The following is a 23774-nucleotide window of genomic DNA, read 5'->3' as shown; positions in this document are numbered from 1 at the left end:
AGCAGATGTTAATCATTATCTTCCATAATACAAAGAGCTCTTGAAATGCAAAACTGAAGGACATGGATTGTAAGAAAGACTAGAAGCAGGAAGACCAGTAAGAAAGCATTGAAAAAAATTCAGATGGAAAATGATGAAGCTTTGAATTTCATCAGAGTAGGGTGGAAGGAGAAAAAGATAAGGTCAGGATTTAAATTTGGGATGAGTGTTGGAGACAGATCAGAAAGATCAGAAAGAACTTGCCCCAGATGCCAAAGCTAACAAAGGATGGGACCAGGTCTCCAGGTTCCAAACCCGGAGCTATTTCTCTTCTAGTGCACTACCTTTCAGGGACGGATAGGAGAGATTTAAAGGTTTTTGAGGAGAAAAGTAAATGGTATTTAAGGAAGATTAGATTTGGACAGAGGTATGAAGAAAGAATTAGATGAGAGAAGAGAGGCAGGAAAACTGCTCTGAAAACTGTCATTAGCAGAATAGGAGATCTGAACAGACCTTCCCAAGACAAAAGGACAGATTTACAGGCAACCTGTGAGGATCAACTGATTCCAATATGAAGTGAATAATTTAGAATCATGGGCCAGGAAGGGATCCTTCTGGACTCATGGAAGACATGGTAGCGACGCCTCAGCCAGAAGTAAAAAAAAAAATACGTACCAGTTTCATTCATTAGAGATGCCAAAGGGTACGGCCGTGGTTAGAGCACCGGCCCTGGAGTCAGGAGGACCTGAGTTCAACTCCGGCTTCAGACACTTAATAACGACCCAACTGTGTGGCTTGGGCAAGCCACTTAAGCCCACTGCCTTGCAAAAACAACCTATCCACGCCAAAATGGTAAAGGACTAACGGGAAGATTACAAGACACCGGGAGGATCGTGCAGGGCGGCCAAGTGGGACGCAAGCGAGGGCCGCACGGCTGTGGCAGCGCCTGGGAAATGATTAACAGAAGCGATTCTCACGACAATAAACGCAAAAAACGTTGAGATCCATAGAAGCGGAAAGGGCTTGGTAGTTTGCCGATGCGCTCCCCTCCGCAGGCGGCGGATCCCGGCCCGGCCCGGCGCTTCCCGCCCCTCAGGCAGGGACAAGGTCTGCTCTGTCAGCCCGGGCCGAGCTCCCAGGGGCGGCGCCGAGGGCGCGGGCAGCGGGGAGGCCCGGGCCGGGCAGAAGGTGGGCCGCTGGGGGGCCGGGAGCACCGGCCGGGAGGCGACGCGGGAGGCGAGCCCGGCGCCATTGGCTGCCCTTTCCTTCCGCTCCCGAGCAGGGCCCACTCGGTTCCAGAGGCTCGGAGGAGGCTTCCGGTCGTCCAGCAACCCCCCCCTCCTCTTTTTCCGGTTCGTCCCCTCCCCTCACCCCAAGGTTCCGCCCCCCACCTCCTCTTCTTCCGGTTCTTTCCCACTCCTCTTCCGGTTCAGACCCTCCTTCTCCCAGGTCCCGCCCCCTACTCTCAGCTTCCGGTTCCGGCTCCGTCCCCCGCGCCTCTCCACTCTCCCCTGCCTCTATGGTACCGAAGTGTCTTCTGCGCACGGGTACGGAGCCCTGGGATTCTTTCGCTCCCTTCCTGGCGGGGAGGGAGGGATGAGGGCGGCCAGTTTGGGGCTCTAGCCCAGGACCCCCTGTCCGGGACCCTCAGCGGGGGCGGGGTTGGGCCCCCCCCGGAGCAGCCCCTCCCCCGCTGCCCCCCATCCGGGCATGGAGGAGCCTGCGCTCCAACCTGCCCTGCGTGACGGGGCGGGAGCCCGGGCCGCGCGGGGGGATCCCCGGCCCCGCAGGGGGGACCCGGGCCGGCGGAGGAGCCTCGGTCACTGTGAGCGGCCCCAGCTCAATAATAGGTATAGTCTGCCTAAGAGAAGTGTTTGAAAGGTGAGCCAAAGGGGAGGGCGGCGGCTGGGCGGCGCCGTGGATAGAGCACTGGCCCTGACGTCGGGGGACCCGAGTTCAAACGTGACCCCGGACAGTAATCGCCAGCTGTGAGACATGAGACGAGTCGCTTAACGCTGTGCCTAAAATACGGTAAAAAAAAAAAAAGTGAATGAAGTGTTGATTCGAATTCTGGAGATTTGGGGTTTTTCTTTTGTTTTTCGCCCCCTGGATGTGGACGACATCGTCCATTCCATAGCGCGTCTCCTAGGGATGTCCTGGCTCTGAACTCCTGAGAAGAGCTTCATTCACCAAGACTGGTCAACTCACAAGGTTGTTGCTTCTGTGTACAATGTTCCCTTGGTTCTACTCCCTTTGCTCAGCAACAGTTCGTATAATTTGTTCCATGCTTCTCTAGAGGTTTCTTATAGGACAGTAGTGCACCATCACATTCATATATCACACCTTATTCAGCCATTCCCTGGTTGATAGGCATCCCCTCAATTTTGAATTCTTTGCCACTATAAAAAGAGCTACTGTGAATACTTTGGACTTTTCCTGTCTTTTATGATTTCTTCTGGATATAGGCCTAGTACAATAATGATGTTTGTCCTTCATTTTTGAAGAAGATCACAACATCAAGGAGGTGATGTCATAACAAGCATGTGAATTGTATTTGAGGGAGGGGATGCTGTGCTAAATGACCAGCCTCAGTTTCTCCTCCAGTAGCATCTGGGTCCAGTGGCCAGACATGAATCAGGATGACTGGAGATGACCCTGGATGGGGGCAATCGGGGTTAAATGACTTACCCAGCTACTAAGTGGCAGGTGTCTGAGGCTGGATTTGAACTCTTGTCCTCCTGAATCTGAGACCAGTACTCTATCCACTGAACCACTTAGCTTCCCCAGGCCTAGCGTTGGTACTGCTGGGTCAAAGGATATGATCAGTTTTATTTCTCTTTGGGCATAGTTCATATTGCTCTCCAGAATAGTTGGATCATTGAACTGTACTTTGAAGGCAGTTTGGGACTAAGTGAGATGGACTACTCTCCCAGACAGGTCCCAGGAGGTACACAAACTAGAGACTAAGTTGGGGATGGGAGAAAGGAGCAAGCAATTATTAAGTGCTTACTATATACCTCTATAAATCATAGGTGCTCTATAAATGCTCATTATCATCATCAATATGGTTAATCAGATTATTATTCATACCAATTAAAATTTACAAATATATTTTCATTTGATTCCCTAAACTACCCTGTAAGATAGAGTCTACTGTTTTTCCCATTTTACATTTCAGGAAACTGAGGCAGAGGTGAGATGACTTGCCCAGGACCACACAGCTAGTAAATGTCTAAGATCCAATTTCAACTCAAGTCTTTCTTAAACCAGGTCCAATGCCCTCCCTATCCACTGAGGCTCCTTGATGCCTCTCACAGCCATCTCATTCTAATCCAGGGGTCCTTAACCTGGAATTTATAAATTTCCTTTTTGAAAAAATGCTGACAACTGGTTCAAGAGAACCGACTACCTTTGAATTTCATTTTCTACATTATTAACACCATCCTGAGATGGGGTCCCTGGGCTCCACCAGCCTGACAGTCCCAGTGTCTCTGGCATCAAAGATCAGAAGCAGCCCTGCTCCCATCATTCTATCTTCCTCAGTCTCCCCCTCACCTGGAGCTTGTTCCTACGGCACTTCATAATGTACACAATTCCTTCCAGAAAGTACTGAGTGTACATATTATTCTTACCCTGGGCTTTGAACTGAAGCTCCATATGCTGCCTTAGCTCCTCTTCAGTATCATGAGGGAGCTGAACTAGCTGCTTTCTAGGTTCCTTTCATCTGCAGGATCCTGGCCTCCCACTTTACAAAGCAGATAATGGAGGCTTGAGAGTTTGATGTGATTGCTTAGAGAAGGAAAGACTTCTATTCCAGGACTTGAGAGTTTTTCAGAGTCTTGAATGTGTTCACTCACACAGCCAGGGTAGGCACAAAGAGTCATAGATGCCCCTAATTAGGGTGAAGGAAACCTCTCCCTAATGCCCCCCCCCAATATTTATCCAGGTTCTACTTGAGTAATTCTAGTGATGGGGAACTCACCATTTCTTGAAATAGCTCAATCCAGATTGACATCTGATTGTTGTAAAGTTTTTTCCTGAGCTGAATCATTGGAATTTCCAAGAACTTTGTTCCTCATTTTCCCTTCTGGGAAAACAGAACCAACCTGATTCCCTCTGCCACGGAATAATACTTCAGATATTTGCAGATGGTGACCAGGCCCCACTAAGTCTTAGTTTCTCTGGTTGTTTGTACAATTCACTCTTATGATACAATTGCAAGTCCCCTCCCCTTCTGGTCACCTCCTCTGGATGATTCCCCCCCCCCCTTTCAATGCAAGGTCTGTGGCTGGAGACAGGACTCCCCTGATTTGTGAACAGTATTGGGGCCAACCGTGAGCTCCCTCCCACTGGACTGTGATCATCTCCCCCCAGCAACCTGAAACTCTCCATGAAACAATGGGGCGGTGGCCCAGGGTCCTAGATGGTTTCCAATCTAATAGACTGGAAAGGCTCAGATGATGGCCCCAGGGACATAGCTGTTTTGGGAGGACCAGTCCAATTAAACCAGAGATGCTGAGCACCAGATAATCTCAGACCAAGTGACAGCTCAGCCACAGCAGACAGTCTCAGGCAGTCTGATAAGGAATAGAGAGGGGTGGAAATCTGCATTGGTGGAGGAATGACATTATAAGGAAGTTATAGATCCATGAAGTTTTGAAGTAAGAGCAGATGAATGCTTTTGGCTGTTTCATCACAAAATATTGACTCATGCTTAGTTTATTGTTTAATCAAACATTTATGAAGCGCTAATTCTTCCCTAAGCATTGTGACCACATCCCAATTTCCACTTCGATTGTTGCCTAACAAACTGTCTGCCATCCTGACCTAATAAGGGCTGGGAAATCTCTTCCAGGAGGGCAGCTCCTTAAGGATCCAGCCTCTGGGGCTTTAGGGGAGATAGAATTCCAAAGGGGAACCGAAAGAACATGGAATTTTACTTCCAAGACCCTCTCCTAAAGCACCAGATCCCCCACCTGAAAGCTTCTGTGTTGAATGACCCAGGTGGTTGAGAAGAGTTATTAGTGAGGATTGGCCTCACCCTGTCCTGTTGATGAGCAACACAAGGATCAGCTCCACAGAGACGCAGAGTTAAGAGGAGACCTCTAGCAATGGGCACAAAAGGGGCATTTCAACCTGCCAGGCCTGGAATTAAGCAATCTGTGATGTAGAGTAAGGAAGTTTAACCAGATACCTGGATTTGGATCTCAGCTCTGATGTTTACTGGGTGTGTGACATAGTAGCCACTGGCTTGTTTGAGTCTGATTACTGCCGAGTGAAGAATCAAGACTTAGACCAGGGAATTCAGGTGTGGAAAGAAAAACAGATTTATTAAAAGAAGTTACAACACATAAGAAAGCAGTAGGTAAAGAGAGAGACAGAGATAAAAGAACAGCCAAGCAGAGTTGACTGGGCCAGAGAGTCAGAGACAATTGGCCCTGAGCAGAGGAGGTCCAACCCAGATTTTTATGGTCTTGCTCCTTATCCAGAGGACAAAAGGTGAATACCCTTCCCTCTTACTGGACCCAGAATTAGGTAGAGGGTTGATTCCTGAGGAGATCGGGACACAAATTTTACATTAAACAATGAAATAATGGTAGTCGATTTACACCTCAAGAATGAGGGACCTCTAACCAATTTAAGAAGATTTCAAAGCCTTTAAGATTTACAAATTTTCTTTCTGCTACATTCATAATTCTCTCCATCTTTTCCCTGCATCAACATGGACAGTTCACTGAACATTCTTAGCTTATATTTACCTGGAAAAATCAATATCCTCTTATGAGCTAAACTCTTGTCAGTCTTAAAATGCACCCAGTGTTTGGTCGGGAATATCCTCCTTGGGTTTGGGATCTGAAAATTTCAGAACCCCTGCAGAGAGTGGAACAGAGAGATGGAGATGTAGGTACATGACTCCCTTCCAAATATTCACTCACCTATCCCCCAGCTTCTATCACCCATACTTTGGTGACAAGTGACCTGGATGCCTCAGGAGAGCAGGGGGACCCCGTTGACCTCTGCCTCTTTCCTCCCCCTCTTCCTTCATCCTCAGCTGTTTGAAACAGCCATCCTGTCCTCAAAATGCTGCCATTAGTGTTACACCAATCATACCCTTTGAGAGAATGGGCAGAATTGTTACCTTCATAATGCAGGGATCTTCAGAGCAGTGCCTGCCTGGCTGATTAATGTATTTTTCCAAATTAAATAAACTTCAACACATTCCTGTGGCACATTCAGTCTCAGGGAATGGAGGGGGAGAGGGGCAATCACAGAATCAAGCCATTCTGAAGCAGAACTGAACTGAAGAGACAGGGTGGGAAGGGCCACTCTTGATCCAGTGGAATGAATGGGAAGGGGAGATTGAGCTGTGAATCTTGACTAATTTACAACCTGATCCCTCTCAGGACCCCAGAAGGCATAGCATCATCTCCCCAGGTTTTTCTAATTCATTAAGGTATTTTTAAAATAATTTAATTGGGATGGAATTGAATAAATAAATTGGTTTAGGTAAAATTGTCCCTTTTATTATACTGGCACTGTCTTCCAATGAGCAATTATGTTTCCTATTATTTACATGTGATTTTTCTTGTATAAAAATTTTAAAATAATTTTGATTATATAGGTCCTGGGATTATTTTGGTAGGTGTACGCCTAGGTATTTTATATTGTATAGTTATTTTAAACAAGCTATCTCTGTTTCTTCTTGTAGGGCTTTGTGATATGTAGGAATTCTGAGGGTTCCTGTGGATTTACTTTATATTCTGTTCCTTTACTAAAATTTATTTCAGCTAACTTTTAGAATGAATCTTTCAGATTTTCCAAATGTGTCATCATATCTGCATAAAGAAATACTTTTATTCTCTCATTTTCTATTCTGATTCATTCCTTTCTGCTTCTCTTAGCTTTGTGAGACAAAACCTGGATCTTTGAGCATCCTCTAATCTCTCCAGGAAATTAAGGTTCATTTCCCAAGGGCCATATCCATCACCCCTCTCATCAAGGGGTGGAGGGAATGTTTCATTACCCATCTTTGAAATTGGGATTTTTCCCCCTTGGAACCTTTTCAGAATTCTTCACTTCCAAATCATTGTTCTGGCTACTGTGTGAACTCCTAGTTCTGGTCTTTTCATTCTGTATCAGCTTGGGCATAACATCTGATGTCAGACTGACTGATCAAACCAATACGAGCTTGGAATGCTCTAGCGTAGGTTGGGCACAAATAGTCCTTGTGAAAACATGAGGTGGGTTCTCTGAACTTGCACATCTCATGTTTTCTTTGAGCTACTTCAATTCTGCTTTGCTCATAGAGCACAGCCCCTTCTCTGATGGCCTGCTGCACAGTCAGGAACTAGACAATAAAAGGTTGATTGCTCTGGTGTAGGAAACAATGAGTTGATGAATCTAGAAATATATTGAAAGATGTTATCCACTTTCAGAGAGAGAACAAGTTAAAATAAGCATAGTATGGTCATATATTTATCTATATTTGCCTATGAATTTTTATGTGTTTATATATGGGAAATGAGAAAAAATAAAGCAGTGCAGAGAATAAAAGAAAGAAAAGATAATGTGAAATATTTATTATCTAGGCTTTCTTGAAATGGAAATTTATTGCTTTATATTGAATTCTCTCCATTGTTCTGATGTGTACATGTCAATTTTTCCTTTTCTTATATTTGTATTAAACATTAACATTAATTTAAAAATAAATTATCTGTGATGTGACTTATAAGTGATAAAAATGTAGGATGAAGTTGGGAGTTCATACCTGGCATAAGGCTTATTGAAGGAGGCTGAGCTTGTTGGGATTTCACCTTCTCTTCCCCTGTTACTCAGGCACCCAAGAGTTGGTGTAGGAGAAGAAACTAACTGGAGAGAATGAGGAGCAGGAAAACAAAAAATAAAAATGAAGAAAGACAAATGACCCATGGTATGCAAAATTAAATATCCTAGTCTCGATTTGTTGAGAAGAGGTATAGTCTTTGGACCTTGGTGAACAAGTTGTTTCCACACTGAGTCTCCGTACATGGATTTTCTTCCTAATAGGAAGCCCCTCAGACTCCAAGTGATAAAGAGGTGGATAGAAAACTTTCCCTGGCCAAGCCTGTCGAAGGCTGAATACAAAGTTGAGTTCACTTTTCTCCTCCACTCTCTCTGGTCTGATTTCCTGGTAACTTTGGGCATCTTCCATATTTCTAATGTTCTGTGATTCTAGTCAGCTGGAGAGCATAAAGATTCCTCAGTGGTCATAGCCCTGACAAACCTAAGCCCCAGAGGATTGACTTCAGCTTTCTACTTCTGCTTTCTTGGAATTTAGTTCTTTTGAGGCTATGAGAAAGAATGAGCCACTCCAGTGGGAAACGAACACCTTTTTCCAAGGAACAATCAAGTATGAGGCATGACAGCCCAGGGAAGGCAGCCACCCAAGAGAATCAGTGCTGAAAAGGAGGAGTTTGAAAAAAGGGCTGAAGACTAGGTTCCACAAATGGGTACAGAGTGCAGCAGATCATCTGGTTTCCTCTCAGAAGACAGACTAGGAGGGATGAAAATCAGAGGAAGCATCACTCTTAACTTCCAATATTTTATTATAAAAATGCTTAGTCATGAAAAACATTACTACAATCATCTTTTGTTGGCCATAACCCCTCTGCTAAAAAAGCAATTTCAAAAATATAAAGTGGAAAAAATAAAGGATGCTTCAAACTGTACTCAGATGCCATAAGCTCTGTCCTTGGGATGAATGATATTTTTCATCATAAGTCCTTCAGAGTTCTCTTTGGTCACAACATTGTTTAAAAAAATCTACCCTTGTGAAGAATAGAAGAGACTTCCAAGGAGAACTCCAGTCACAATGACTGCAGTGCTCCCTTTAGAGAATAAGGAGACTTTTCTTCCTTCTGGAGATGTGTCTGTTTAGACAGAGAAGAAAAGAACTGTGAGATTTTTTGAGAGATTCTTGACATGAACAATTTAGCACTTTATAAATTCTTAATAAATGCCTGTTGATCAATGAAGCCAACTTGGCCTCTGTTTGTCACTCTGGGTATCCACTCAACAAGGTCCATTTTGTTATAGCTGGCAAGTTATTGAGGATAATTTAATATTGATTAAGCCCTTTGACTCTACATACTCAATTTCTGAACTGAGGATTCTCTGTTTGGGTTGAAAATACCCCCAATCTCCCAATCACCTATCTCTGACTTGCTTTGATCTCCCTACTTCAAACCTCACATCTAATCCAATACTGTGATATTCTTCCTAATGTTGTCATTGCTTGAAGTGATTCACTTTGACCAGGATCTCTCCTAGCTAATCTTTCTTCTTCTCTTCTACTCCACAATCCCTCATCTTTTCTCTTCCAGATTGTCATTAGTTTTTTTAATTATTTTATTGTGAAATTAAGAAATAAAGAATTTCTATAATATAGTAGTATAGAAAAAAGATGATTGTGCATGAAAGTGCAAATCTACTGTGTCCAATTTGCTATCCCTTTTAAACATTTATCAAAGCTATTGGGGTAACTTTTTTTTTAATCTTACATATCTCCCCCACACTAGAAATGGCTATGCATGCAACTATTCTATACATGCTTCCTTTCATCAGTTCTTTCTCTGGGTGCTGATAGCATCTTCCTTCACATTTCTTTTGTAGTTAATTTGCTTATTTATAATAAGGCGTGTTAGTTACTCAAAGTTATCCTTAAAATATTGCTGTTAGTATATCCAATATTAACTTGGTTCTGTGCATTTCACTCGTTATTTCATACAAGTCTATCCAAGTTTTTCTAAGATCATTGTGCATATCATTTCTTAAAGCACAATAGTAAACTTGTTCATTTCACAATTGACAGGCATCTTCCAAATTTTCAGTTCTTTGCCACCACAAAGAGAGCTGCTAAAATTATTTTGCAACAGATGGGTTCTTTTCCTTTTCCTTTGTCCTAAATCAACTTGGCAAAAAGTCTTGAAATTGAAATATAAATTATATTAATAGTTTTTCTTATATTTAACCATCCCTGTAATCTTAGTATAAATCCCACTTGGTTATAATGCATAATCTTTGTAATATATCATCATAATATTTTAGTTAGTTTAGAATTTAGGTATCCATTTCCATGAATATAATTGGTCTTTTATTTTCTTTCTTTGTTTTTCTATTCTTGGTTTTTACTATCAGTATCATTTGTTTCATGACAAGAGTTTAAGAGAATCTTTTCCTTACTTCAAGTACTTTATGTAAAATTGGCATTAGCTGATCTTTAAAAGTTTGCTAGAATTCACTTGTAAAGCATCTGATCTCATTGCTTTTTTCTTAGGAAATTCATTTATAGCCTGTTCAATTTCTTTATCTAAAATAGGTCCATGTAAATAGTCTACTCCTACTTCTCCTAATGGCAACAGTTTTCTGAGTAGTTTTCCTGTTTCTGTTCTCTCACCTTCCTAATTCATCCTTCAAACCATTTTCCCCTATGTAATCTTAAATCTCTAAATTCGATTAAAAATCATTCAAGTGTGTCTCTCATGGCTATCCCTGAAAGGCAGAGTACTGGAACAGAACAAGCTCTTGGTTGTCATCTAGATACCTGGGCCTGTCATCTGCTAGCTGAGGAATCTGGACATCAATTTATCAATCCAAAAAATAATGTAGGGGGCAGAGCCAAGATGTTGACAAGAGTGGATCATGTCCTAGGTGCTCTCTCATAAATCTATGAAACTAAGGACTCAAAATTTTCGAGAGACAGAACCCACAGAGGGATCCAATGAGGCAGTTCTCCTACTCAAGGTAACCTGGAAAAGAGCAGAAAGGAAGGCTCTACTCCCTGGGGCAGCCAGAAGGACACAGTTCAAATATCGTGGAGCTGCAGTCAGGATAACACAGGACTTAGCAGCAACTACATTGGAAGCTCATAGGGCTTGGAATATAATATACCGGAAGGCAAAAGAGCTTAGAATGCAACCGAGAATCAACTACCCAGCAAGGCTGAATGTCCTTTTCCAGGGAAAAAGATGGACTTTCAATGAATCAGGGGAATTTCAAATGTTCATGTTGGAATGGCCAGAGCTGAATAGAAGGTTTGATCTTCAGATACAGGACTCAGGTGAAGCATAGAGATTGGAGGAAAGGGGGAAAATATGAGGGACTTAATGATGATGAACTGCATGTATTCCTGCATAGAAAAATGACACTGATAATACTCATATGAACCTTCTCAGTTAATAGAGCAGGTAGAGGGAGATTTTATAGTTGAAGCACATGAGAAAGATGAATTTGAAGATAAAATATGGTGTAAAAATGGAGTCAATAGAACAAAGGGAAATGTAATGGGAGAAAGAAAAAGGAGAGGGGGAATAGACCAAGATATTTCATATAATAATATTTTTCTTTATTATAATGAGCTACTGCAATGATATGGAAGGGGGGAAGGCAAGGGGGAATGAGAGAATCTTCGCTCTCATCTGAGGTGACTAGGAGAGGAAACAGCATATATACTCAATGGGGTATAGGCATCTGGAGTAAGAAGGAGGGAGGGGACAGGGGGAAGGGGGTGTGATGTGAGTAATGGAGGAGAGGATGGACCATGGGGGGAGAGTGTTCAGATATAACACATTTTCTTTTTTACTTCTTGCAAGGGGCTGGGATTGGATGACCTGTCCGGGACCATAGGGTCAGATGGATGCTGGGCCTAAGGGGTGGTATGGGGGCTCAGGGCCTCTTGGTCCCAGGGCCAGGGATCTGTCTGTTGCGCCACTCAACTACGCTACAGCAGAGTCCGAGTGAAAGGAGAGAGAAAAATATACTACATGGTAGTGGAGAAATATGAAAGAAGGGAGTTAAGATCAGCAATGGCAACAGTGGAAAAATATGGAAGTAACTTTTGCGATGGACTTATCATAAAGAATGTGACCCACTCACGACAGAGTTGTTGGTGTTGAAACAAAGACTCAAGCACATTTTTTGGGGGGGGGATACAGGGCAAATGGGGCTGGGTGGCCCACCTGGGGCTGCATAGCAGGGTGATTGTTGGGTGTCTGTGGGCAGATTTGGAGCCAGGTGCTCCTGACTCAAGTGCCAATGCTCTGTCTGCCACGTAGTCACCCCTACTATTATTACTATTTTATTTTATTTTGGGGTCTTTTTTCTTTTTGGTTTTTGCAGGGCAGTGGGGTTCAGGTGGCTTACATGTCACGGCTGGGTGATTGTTGGGTGTACAGGGCTGGATGTGGGCTTGGGTGCTCATGGCTCCAGGGCTGGTGCTCCATCCACTGTGCCACCTGGCCATACCTACAATTATTACTATTATTTTTTTAAATTTTAATTTTTTTCTCTCCCCTTTACTTTATCGCTCAAGTAAGTCTATGTTTTTTGCGGGGGGAACGGGGTATTTTGTTTACTCTTAAACAAGAATATTTTATTAATGTATAAAAAATTTGTACAAAATGAGAAAAAATAAATATTAAATATAAAAAAAATAATAATGTAGTTTGGGTTAGATGATCTGTCTCTCCCAGCCTTCCTAGATTTCATTCCTCAGTTACCTTTTTCTTCCCCCATGGTAGCTTGGTTAAATTCAAGCCATTGTAATTTTGCATCTTAATTTTTTCTAAAGTCTCCTTACTGATTTTTCTGCCTTGTCTGTTTTTCCAATCCATGTCCGTCATCTTTGCATTTCAAGTGCTCCATGTCATTAAAGATAATGATTACCATTTTATACAAGTTAAAAAAAAAGGTTTACTCATAGAAATGGGTTCACTTACTCTGGATAAGAGGACATATAACCCACCAGTACTTTAGAATTAAGTTATTTAATCTACAATTTTCGATTTTTTCTTCTAAGGACTTTGTTGACTAAAATTTTTTATTGAATTGTGAGCTATATAAGATGAATGTAATACTCCTATTTTCCGCATTGGTCTATAAAGGTCTTATACTTCAATGCATACATATATTCTCTAATACATAGTTTTTTGAAAAATGCCACACAGGGCTGAAACCATGGATATTCTTTTCTATTCCTAATCAAAAGCGCCAGTGATCTATCATATAAGACACAAAATCACTCTTAGTTTGCAACCACTATCACATGGGCTGATGGTCAAGTGAACCAATAGGCCAGTGAACTGAGGCAGAGGTTAGAAATTAGACCCAGCTACCTGATGCTAAAACTATGGCAGCCTTTACCTGGAACAGAATCTGGTTTCATATCAGTCATATTTTCCATATTATTTTTCATGTCACAAGGACAAAGTATATCATTACAAAAGTAAATCTATTTGCATAAAAGTGACAACATTTAAATTTTTCCTATCTCCAGAATTCATTTGAAAAAGGGAATCAGAGTGAGTCCTATAAGAATCATAACTTCCATGGCAACCAAGACTAGACACCCCGATGTGGGACCACAGAAACAAATGAAATGGAATAAAGCAAAGACCACAGGTTCCTGGGACATTCATTGAAGTTGCAACCTTAGAAGTTAAGGGAGAATGGAATGGAACATAAGATGGAATACGACAACATCAACAACAAAATAGTCAGAGACTTGATCTTCAGCTCTGACAAGGGACTGAAGTAGTCTGACCTCTGAAATCACATCACTAGGCTATAAAGATGCACCAAGGAGAAAGAGAAATACTCACTGGTAACAGTCAGTGTGAACGGATCACTCAAGATGTGACTGACTGGGCTCCAGATTCCACACTGATAGGATCCTTGGTTTTCCCTTATGACATTGATTATAGTGAGTGTCTTGTTGTCTAGGGACAGTTTTCTTCTGTCACTGGCTGGGGAGCCTTCAGGTGGGAACCACTGAAATGTGACATCTTGACTCAAAGTCTGGCATGTCAAGGAGACATTGTCCGTTTTATTCACTGGGCCCATGGTAGTACTGACAATGGTAGGTTTGGATAGTCGCTCTGTGACAGAAAATAGAAAAAAAATGACTGTTTGCTCCTTTTTCTTACTCTTACAACCAACTATCTGATTTTCAAGTAGGCTCTGAAACCACAGCAAGGTCAGAATCCCTAGAAGATGAATCTAAAACAATCTATGATATGATTATCATGGACATCTCTTTCTCTGAAATATCAGTTTCTCCAGTCCTTAGGAGAAAACTCATCTTGAGTTGCTATTGCAGTCAAAGACATCACTTGGAGCCTAGGTCTCCAATACCAAACCTTCACAAGTCAAAGCAGCAGGTTGGTCCAGGGATGACAGATTCCATTTCTTGGACTGTACTTGTGGCATTTCTAGCTTGGCAGAACCTGGGAGTTTATTTACACTTGGCCTGAACTTCAAGAAGACAGGTTCTCTTCCACACCTTGATAAAGATCTTGTCCTGTTCCTGAGGGGATAGGTCAGAAATAGGCTATGGGTGTTCAGAGAGGAAAAGAATATATTAACTGCAAAGGGAAAAAAGGAAGGAGAAGACAGAGATCAGTTAGCAGTGGAGTGCAGAAGTCCTAGGCTTGCGGTCAGGAGACTTCCTTGAAATTCAGAGTTTTCTAATCCATAAAAGTATTCCCTGTGACCAGGACTATTTCTTGTATATAGGCACAGATCATACACATTTACAGAATATTTTTTGAATCCTCTTTCTGATTCCCCCCTGTCCTTAGGTGTTTCCTGTAAGGGGAAGCTCTGGACCGAGGCCACCCATGAGAGTCATAGTCATATGACCTCGGCTGTGAGACGCCTGGAAGTCTGAACCTGCCCTTATAAGGAAATCTTATAGGGTACCGGGACGGCTTTGTCAACAGGATATGGCTCCAGCAGTGGGTTGGAACTTGGGAGGAGCGTGTACCCGGAAAAGAAGGCTAACTGTATAAAAACCTGTGACTCTGAGGCTCGGGGGGCCATTTTCATCTGTGCATCAATAAAGACGCTTATGCTGAGATCCAGGCTCGTGTGTGGTTAAGAACTTCCTCCCTAACCCCAGGTTGGAAGCCGGAGCGCGCCCGAAGACCTCAGTTAGAGGTGAGTGACCACCTTGATTTCCCCTCTGCAGTTTACCCTTGCGGTGCCCACTGCAAATGGCGCCCGAACAGGGACCAGACTAAAAATGAGGGAGAATTGTAGGTGGCCTTGATTAGCAGGTCTAATCAAGGAGAACCACACACAATCTTGAGAAAGTAAGAAATCTCAAGATGGGGAAGGGTATTAGTAACCTGGTGGTGGAGCCTGCAGACAAAGGTGTTTTGGCTTGCAAGCTTTATAAGCTGTGTAAAATAAATGGTTTGAAGCCACATTTGAAACAATGCAAAGATTTTGTAGAGAAGCTAGTTGTTGTATCTCCCTGGGTAGAACATTCCAGGATAGATGCTAAGGGTTGGAGAGTTATAGGGCAGCAGATGTGTTTGTACCATCAAACAGACCCTGAATATCTTACCCCTATGGATTTTAAATTTTACAAAGTTGTTTGCTCTTTATTAGAAGAGCCAGAGGAGATAAAAGTGAAAGTGCCTGGCTCGAGCCAAGTAGGTCCTTCTCTTTGTGGGTCAGAGAAGGATGATAAATCTGAACATGGTTATGATGAAGTGCCTGGCGAGGAGACTGAGACTGCCTTATATCCTTGGGATGATTTACACCAAATTCCGGATAAAATAAAAGAAGAGATTACCCGTAGTAACAGAGCTAGACAGGAATTAGAACAGTGGCACACAGAAAATAGAAAACAGGAACTTGAGGAGTGGCGCAGAAAAAATATAGAAGAAGGAACTGCTCGGTGGCCCAAGAAGATGGAGAATGAGGAAGTTCCGGGACCAATACAATTTATGGAGCCGGAAGGCCACTTAGTGGACGAGCAGATAATAGGAGCCCCAGTGCATGCCTCTCTTTCTCACTCTGTCAGGGAGGGCCCAGTTGATTCTCATAATTTGCTTCTTCACTCCAGTAATTATTACAAGAAGGAGCAACCACTCATTTTACCACCTGCTTCCTTTCTTTCGCATTCAATCCGACCAGAGGCCAAAGGACCCAAGGTCCCCTCTGGACTCCGTTTATCTCATTCAGTACAACCACGAGGAGATTCGGAGAGTAAATTTGAGAAGAGCTTACAGAGGGCGGTAAATGAAGGAGAGAGACTTGATCTGGAGGAATGGGGTGTTTCCCCTCTTGTCTGCCCCTTAGAATATCATCGTGATCAACAGGGCAATGAAGTAGTTACTCAAATACCAGTTCCTTTTTTGTTGATAAAAGAAATCAAATGAGCCGTATCAGAATATGGTCCTGCTTCTCCCTATGTTAAACAATTAGTGAACAATGCCACTATGAACACTCCATGGACACCAAATGACTAGAAGGAAACTATGAGTGCAGTTCTCTCCCCAGGACAGTATGTCACCTACATAACCCTAGTACGAAGAGAGGTTGAAAAATTCTATAAGGGTATTGATACCCCAGGACAAGAGACCCGTAACAGGCAGCTGTTAATGGGAGAAGGCCCCTTTGCCTTAAATGACATCCAGGCTACTTATGATGAGCCTCTTAGGAATGCAGTTAACAAATGTTGGTCACAAGGCTTAACCTATTTGGATTCCCCTGGGGAAGTTAAAGAAAAGATAACTAATTTAAGACAAAGACCCAAAGAAAACCCGGCTGATTTTTTAAGCTGAGTGTTGGAGACTGTCAAAAGAACCATGGGGTCTGGTCCAGGATCTGATGTGTTAGCTACACAGTTGTTCAAGGAGGGATTACGCCCACCTTATCAACAGGCAGTGGGGAATATCTCTTAAGAATGCTTCTTTGGACGAGCTCTTAGATAAGGTAATAGATGTCCCTGTCAATGACCCCCTCCAAGCCATGCAGGGCATTGTTAGCAATTTGGCCACAACTGTTGAGAATGTCATGGTCCTTAATCAAAAGAAAGGCTTTCAGTGTGGGCAAGCGGGTCATTTTAAGTCTCAGTGTAAAGCAAAGAAACCTCCCCCAAAATGTTATGCCTGTGGAAAGTTAGGACATGTCGCAAAAAACTGTCAGTCAAAAAGAGGAACGTTTCAGGGAAACGGGGGGAGGGGCCTCCCTTTTCACAAGAGAGGCCCCTTGGAACAAACAAAGTAAGGGACAAGGAACTTATAGAGGGGACGTGGCTCGGGAACAAGGAACTAGTGTTGAGAAAGAATAACTCAAAAACAGGAGACAGCCCAGTGACCAAGATAAATTTCATATATCCCCTTGCTTCATCAACTTCCCTATTAGAACCTTACTCAAACAAGGAAATTGAGATAGAGGAACAACCTTACGACAGGCTAATAACTGGTTTGGAAACAAATCACCTATTGAATATTCCTTCTCAAATCGTTTGTGCTAGTCAGAGGAATATCCTTGTTTCTAGTTTACATAATATCCCTATCCCGATTGACCCACAAAAACCAATAGCCAAAGAGACAAGATTACAAGACAAACATGAGGCACATATTAATTGGTGCACAAAAATAGAATTGGCGAGACCTATGTTGGAAGTCATGGTACAAGGAAGAAAGGTTATAGGAATGATAGACACAGGTGCAGACAATTCATGCATTAACATGGATCAATGGGGAGATTGGCCAACTCAAGCAGATCCAGTGACGATTTTGGGGGTAGGAGGCAGCCAAGGTGCCCTTCGATCTGCAAGGTATCTTCAGTGGTTTTGTTTAGAACATTCAGGACTCTTTAAATCGTTGCAAATTTCAGGATTGTCTTATGCATTATGGGGAAGAGATCTCATATCAGCACTAAATTTACATGTGACCACCCCGGAGCATTTAAACTAATTGGGGTCATTGAACATGTGAGCTGTCCCCCTATTCAGTGGAAAACAAAAACACCTGTGTGGGTTGATCAATGGCCCTTATCCCCTGAGAAGCTCACTGCCTTAAAAGATATAGTGGGGGACCTACTTCAATCCAAGAGGATAGAATCTTCAGTAAGCCCCTATAATTCACCCTTATTTGTAATAAAGAAGAAATCAGGTAAATGGAGAATGCTTATTGATCTTAGAAAAGTGAATGCAAACATGGTACTCATGGGCCCCTTACAACCAGGATTACCTAGTCCGACAGCCATACCTAAAGACTTACCTAGCTGTGATTGATATAAAAGATTGTTTTTATAGTATCCCTATTCACCCTTCAGATAGATGCAAATTTGCTTTTTCCGTTCCTTCTAAGAACCTTCAGGAACCGTATGACAGATATCAATTCTGTGTTCTTCCTCAAGGGATGGCCAACAGCCCCACCCTGTGTCAACAATATGTTCATAACATTTTGAAACCCATTAGAGAGTTAGACTCAACAGTAACCATAATACATTATATGGATGATATTCTGATAGCTGCTCCCAAACAGGAGCAAGTACTAGAAACTTTAAGAATAACTACAGATAAGCTGCAGCTTTTTGGATTACATATAGCACCGGAAAAAATTCAACTTACACAGCCATATAATTACTTAGGACATAAGATAGAGGGGAACAATGTCTCCCGTAATTCTCCAAAATTAAATTTGGAAAAGCTGAAAACCTTAAATGATTTTCAAAAATTAATAGGAGCTATACAATGGATGCGCTCGGTAGTTCCCATTCCAGATTCCCAGATGGATCCTCTTTATGATATTTTGAAAGGAGACTCATCATTGAATTCCCCCAGGAGGTTGACTCCCTTGGCCAAACAACAGGTAGGTAGTATTTTAGACAAAATTACATCAGTTGTGGTTCTGCAAGATCCGAAAGAGCCCATATATGCCACCGTTCTGGAAAATAATACCCCGATTGGCTGTCTTTATCAAATGCATGGGGTATTGGAGTGGCTCTATCCTGAGAAACAAAAACGCATTCTTCCAAATAAATGGAAAATGCTAGCTAACTTCTTCCTCTCTGTTGCTGAACGCTCTTTACTCTTGTATGGCCGATATCCTGTTCTGAATCTTTCTGCTTCGGAGATTTCCTTGCGATCATTTTCAGAAGAAATTCCTGAGTGGGCCTCTTTACTCTGCCTTTGCTTTGTCGTTTCCCTTCCTTTACCACCTCCCCTTCGAGGATGGACTTTACTTCCATTGTCACGTTCCCCATCTGTTATAGCTCTGTCCCCTGTGGCAGGTCCTAATGTTTTTACTGATGCTACAAAAAGGAACCGTGCAGCTGTATATGTTCCTTCCAGAAAAATCTTGAAAGTTTTCCCAACTGAATACTCTTCTGCTCAGAAAAATGAACTCCAAGCTATAATCTTTGCTTTGCAATTACTACAACATGAACCCTTCAGTCTTATTACAGATAGCCTCTACTGTGCTACTTCTCTTTGCAATCTTCCTGAAGCTCAGCTCAATCTTCGCTCTTCCACTATCTCATCTCTCCTATACAAAGTACAAACTTTATTATGTCAAAGGACTTCTCCTATTTATGTTCTTCATGTCCGTTCACATGTGTCCACCTCTGGTCCCATTTTTTCTGGAAATAATGTTGTTGACAGGGCCTTACTCTGTCCCTTACAGACAGAAGCTTCCATGGCACATTCTAAATATCATCTATCCGCCAGATCTTTGAGACATTTTTTTGGCCTTTCCCGTGATCAAGCCAGAGCTATTGTAAAAAGATGCTCAACTTGTATTCCCTTTTTTCCCAGACCTAAAGAACGTTCTGTTAATCCAAGGGGCATGTGTCCAAATGCAATTTGGCAGATGGATGTTACCCATTATAACAGATATCTGATACACGTGTGTGTTGACACGTACTCCAAATTTATCATGGCCACAGTTCAACCTAAAGAGACTGTTAGGTCAGTTATTATTCATCTTTTAACCTGTTTCTCTTCATTTGGAGTCCCTGAAAGTATAAAAACTGATAATGGTCCTGCTTACACATCACGGGCCTTTGAGCAATTTTGTTCTGAATTTTCTATATGACATACTACTGGGATTCCCTATAATCCTACTGGCCAAGCTATTGTTGAACGTGCCAACAAATCCATAAAGATCCTTCTTGATAAACAAAAAGGGGGAATTCCCCTGAGCATAAAGAATTCCCTACCGGCACGGTTAGCACAGGCCCTATATACCCATAATTTTCTAGCAATTTCTGATGAGAACTTAACTCCTGCAATGCTTTTCTTTAATCAATCAAAAATACAATACCCAGAGACCAAATTAGCTGATGCTATACCTCTCCCTACAATATGTAAACCGGGCACTAAGGTGTACTGGAAAAATCATGAGGGTATTTGGCATGGTCCTGGGACAGTAAGGATAAGGGGACGAGGCTTTCTCTCCATACAGCCTGACGATGGAACAGAAGGAAAAGAAGTCTGGGCGCCCATCAAATGGGTCAGAGAAGTTGCTACGGAGAAAAAAGAGGAGGAGAGGAAGGAGAGGGCTGAGGCGGGAAAGGAAATACCGCAGGAGCAGTAAGATCATCAAAAGTACTTTGACTATGATGATGTTGTTATTCCACATGGACGTCGCTGCAGCAAAAGCAATTCCGTGGAAAGATCTTCAAACCCCTATTGAAAAGGCGAACTATTGGGCGGTGACTCCTGACCTCCCAGTGTTTCAGCTGATAACCTGGAGACATCAGGCGATCCCTCTCGTGACCAAAGGAAATGGCTCCTTCTTCGAGGGGCCGTGGACTGGGCCAGAGGGCCAAAGGGTTGAAAAAACATTTGCTAATTTGACATTTAGTACCAATGCTATTCCTCTGTGTTTGTCTGTCAATCTTCACGTAACTCATTGTATGAAATTAGATAACCATGTTATTGTACAGCACTCCCACTCTGCGACTGACTTGAATAACATCACTGTTCAGTTGGCAGTAAAGATGCTTGCTATTCCACATGACTCATATACTCCCACAAAAGAAAAAGGTAGTGCATTGCCACCATGTCCTTCGTCAACCTTTAGCCCTTTGTTTTCCCCGTTCCAGAGTTGTTCCACAGGCATCCTTCAGCATCCCGATAAGCCTGTTGGCCTTAATATTTCCTTTTGGGATGGAGGGAGGAATGGAACTTCAGCACTAGTGGCACCAACCCCAATTGGTGAGGGAATTGTTCAATGGCATCTGTGGAAAATAGGGGCTGCCATATCCCCTTTACACGTGTCTACTTTGTTGACAGCGCCTCCCAATAAACTCCCAGCACAGATTATTCAAAAAGAACAATGGAAATGGGTATTTGAAAAGAAAAACAGAACCTGTAACAATCACCCTCGTTTTAATCAGGATGTCATGTGTTTTGACTTCCAAGTAAGAACTTATACTGTAGGTAATGCAGCTTTCCTGCTCTGTAACTCCACTTTCATTCATAAAAGTCAGGATCAGTATCAAGAGCGCTGGACAGTAGTATGCTCTGGCGCAAGAATCACCAATGTAATACATAAAGAATCAATACAACGAGGAACGATATTCTTATTAAGGATTCCCCCCATACTATCCACCCAGTGAGGGCTGCCCCTTTCCCTTATACCCGAGCTGAGGACATGATCAGGAAACTGACTAGGCAAAAACGGGAAGGGGCACTCGAGACTGGATTGGCTGTTCTAAACTTAGCCCTTTCCATAGTAGAAGAGGTCCAAATTGTTCAGATACAGAAAGAAGTTGCTTTTATTGCTCAAAGCTTGAAAAATTATATGATACAAAATAACCTAGCTTGGAGGCATCAAGAGGCTATAGATAAAGTAATGGTAATGCAAATAAGCAAGGTGTCAGAAGTATTGGAGATAGTGGTTCATCAACAAGCATTATTAATGAGGTACATGAGAATGCAATGTCACTACAAATATTACCCGGTTTGTGTTACACCGATCCCGTTTAATTCTACAGTGTTTCAGAAGCTTGAAAACATATTGAAAGATCAAAAATTCATGACCAATGTGACTTCTGAATTACAGGCTTTAGACAATATAATTGAAATGATGCAAAATGTCACTATTAAATATGAGGAAGATGGGGAAAAGCAAGAAAAAGGATTTTTTGATTGGGTTAAAGGTCTTGATTTCCATAAGTTCCTTCATTATCTTCTCATAGGTGTTGTTATTCTTCTGTTACTCCCATTATTGCTATGTTTGTTACCCTGTATACTTTCGCTGGTCTCCAGAGTCGTACGTAATTCCATAGAAATGTTAAAAGCTGGCTCAAGCCTTGATGTATTGTCAATGCAGGCCTTCACACACCCTTCATTAAACAAAAAGGGGGAATTGTAAAGGGAAGCTCTGGACCAAGGCCACCCATGAGAGTCATAGTCATATGACCTCGGCTGTGAGACGCCTGGAAGTCTGAACCTACCCTTATAAGGAAATCTTATAGGGTACCGGGACGGTTTTGTCAACAGGATATGGCTCCAGCAGTGGGTTGGAACTTGGGAGGAGCGTGTACCCAGAAAAGAAGGCTAACTGTATAAAAACCTGCGACTCTGAGGCTCGGGGGGCCATTTTCATCTGTGCATCAATAAAGACGCTTATGCTGAGATCCAGGCTCGTGTGTGGTTAAGAACTTCCTCCCTAACCCCAGGTTGGAAGCCGGAGCGCGCCCGAAGACCTCAGTTAGAGGTGAGTGACCGCCTTGATTTCCCCTCTGCAGTTTACCCTTGTGGTGCCCACCGCAGTTTCCTTTCCTACAACATGAGATATGTTGGTTCACATGAAAGCTGAACCAGGGAAGGGGCAGGGGGTGTTTCCTTGAATGTTCAAAATCCAAGAGGGCCCAGATACAGCCTTTCTTTATCCTTGGGTTCTCTGTGACCAGCTTTTCCACTAAGATATGTGTCCTAGAATAGTCTCTGGGACAAATTCATCATACTCACAGGACTCTCTCATTGGGTCATCTTTCCAGTTTTCTAAGGGCTAATTTCAAAAGATGACAGCAGAATTCTTCCTCATTTTGAAAGATTTCCTACTACCTCCCATGCTCTATTAAGAAATTTGGAGTGAAGGGGCGGCTAGGTGGCACAGTGGATGGAGCATCGGCTCTGGAGTCAGGAATACCTGAGTTCAAATCTGACCTTAGACACTTATTAAGTAATTATTAATTACCTAGCTGTGTGGCCTTGGGCAAGCCACTTAACCCAATTTGCCTTGCAAAAAAAAAAATTGGGCAGAGCCAAGATGGTGACAAGAAAGGATCCTGTCTTAGGCCCTCTCTCATAAAACTCATAAGCTAAGGACTCTAACTAAATTTTCAAGAGACAGAACCCACAGAGGGACACAGAGAGGCAGTTCTACTCAAGGTAACCTGGAAAAGAGCAGAAAGGCTCTGCTCCCCGGGTTTGGAGGGGTGACCTGCCAAAGCAAAAGAACTTGAGCCTTCCCTCTGTCAGAGGGAAGTGAAGCCCAGCCTTCAGGGCACACAGAGAGCAGCATGGCCAGGAACGGAAGCAGGCTGAGCCCCTAATCAGGAGCCCTCAGGGCATGAGCCCATTGAACCTGGGGGAGGGGGGAGTTAAGAGAGAGACTGCAGAGCTCTGTCCTCTGCCCCTGCAACAGGACTCTGGTGCTCTGACCACATTCAGATCCTGATTGTAGTCTAGGCTCCCCCCCCCAAACTCAGCCCTGTGGCAGAGGGGGGCGCACATGGTCATTCACAGACCAGGAGGGAGGACAGAGCCTCACACACTGAGACCCTTGTGGGAGTGTCCCAAAAGCTAAAGGAAGCACCCCAAAAACAGGCTCAGGCTGGGAAAATGAGCAAGCAGAGAAAAAAGAGAAACACCATTGGGAAATATTTTGCATATGAGCCCAAGAAGGATCAAAATACTCAGTCTGAAGATGAGGAAGCACAAGCTCCTGCATCTAAAGACTCCAAGAAAAACAGAAATTGGGCTCAGGCTATGACAGAGCTCA

General features: G+C 42.9%; 2 protein-coding genes across 10 annotated transcripts in view; one reads left to right on the top strand and one right to left on the bottom strand.

Moving 5' to 3' along the window:
* The first annotated feature begins 1421 nt into the window (after positions 1 to 1421).
* On the top strand, positions 1422 to 23668 carry LOC141509653 (uncharacterized). Of its 7 annotated transcripts, none has more exons than XM_074219343.1 (4): positions 1422 to 1526; positions 14595 to 14952; positions 18577 to 18629; positions 20223 to 23668. In XM_074219343.1, exon 4 carries the CDS (start codon positions 20230 to 20232, stop codon positions 21379 to 21381), a length of 1152 nt encoding a protein of 383 aa, XP_074075444.1. In that variant the 5' UTR covers positions 1422 to 1526; positions 14595 to 14952; positions 18577 to 18629; positions 20223 to 20229; the 3' UTR covers positions 21382 to 23668. The 7 variants fall into 7 exon arrangements, with proteins under 7 accessions (XP_074075444.1, XP_074075443.1, XP_074075442.1 ...); XM_074219342.1 differs by having other exon boundaries at positions 18529 to 18629; XM_074219341.1 differs by having other exon boundaries at positions 18502 to 18629.
* LOC141509655 (cell adhesion molecule CEACAM7-like) overlaps positions 7478 to 23774 on the bottom strand; it is a 29857-nt gene continuing 13560 nt past the window's right edge. For 2 of the 3 annotated variants that reach the window (XM_074219349.1, XM_074219348.1), the window contains exons 4-5: positions 13617 to 13892; positions 7478 to 8888 (exon numbers count right to left, since the gene is read on the bottom strand). In XM_074219349.1, coding sequence (XP_074075450.1) covers positions 8782 to 8888; positions 13617 to 13892 — 383 coding nt within the window. In that variant the 3' untranslated portion in view covers positions 7478 to 8781. Of the gene's footprint in view, positions 8889 to 13616; positions 13893 to 23774 lie in introns of those variants that run through there. The other variant, XR_012474684.1, reaches the window with a different exon arrangement.

Source organism: Macrotis lagotis, chromosome 1 (assembly GCF_037893015.1).
Source record: "Macrotis lagotis isolate mMagLag1 chromosome 1, bilby.v1.9.chrom.fasta, whole genome shotgun sequence".
In the NCBI taxonomy this organism is placed as follows: Eukaryota; Metazoa; Chordata; class Mammalia; order Peramelemorphia; family Peramelidae; genus Macrotis; species Macrotis lagotis.
This window is presented reverse-complemented; position numbering and strand designations above follow the sequence as displayed.

Excerpts from the sequence above, each read along its gene's own strand:
- LOC141509653 (XM_074219343.1), top strand. The coding sequence starts at position 20,230 with ATGGAACAGAAGGAAAAGAAGTCTGGGCGCCCATCAAATGGGTCAGAG.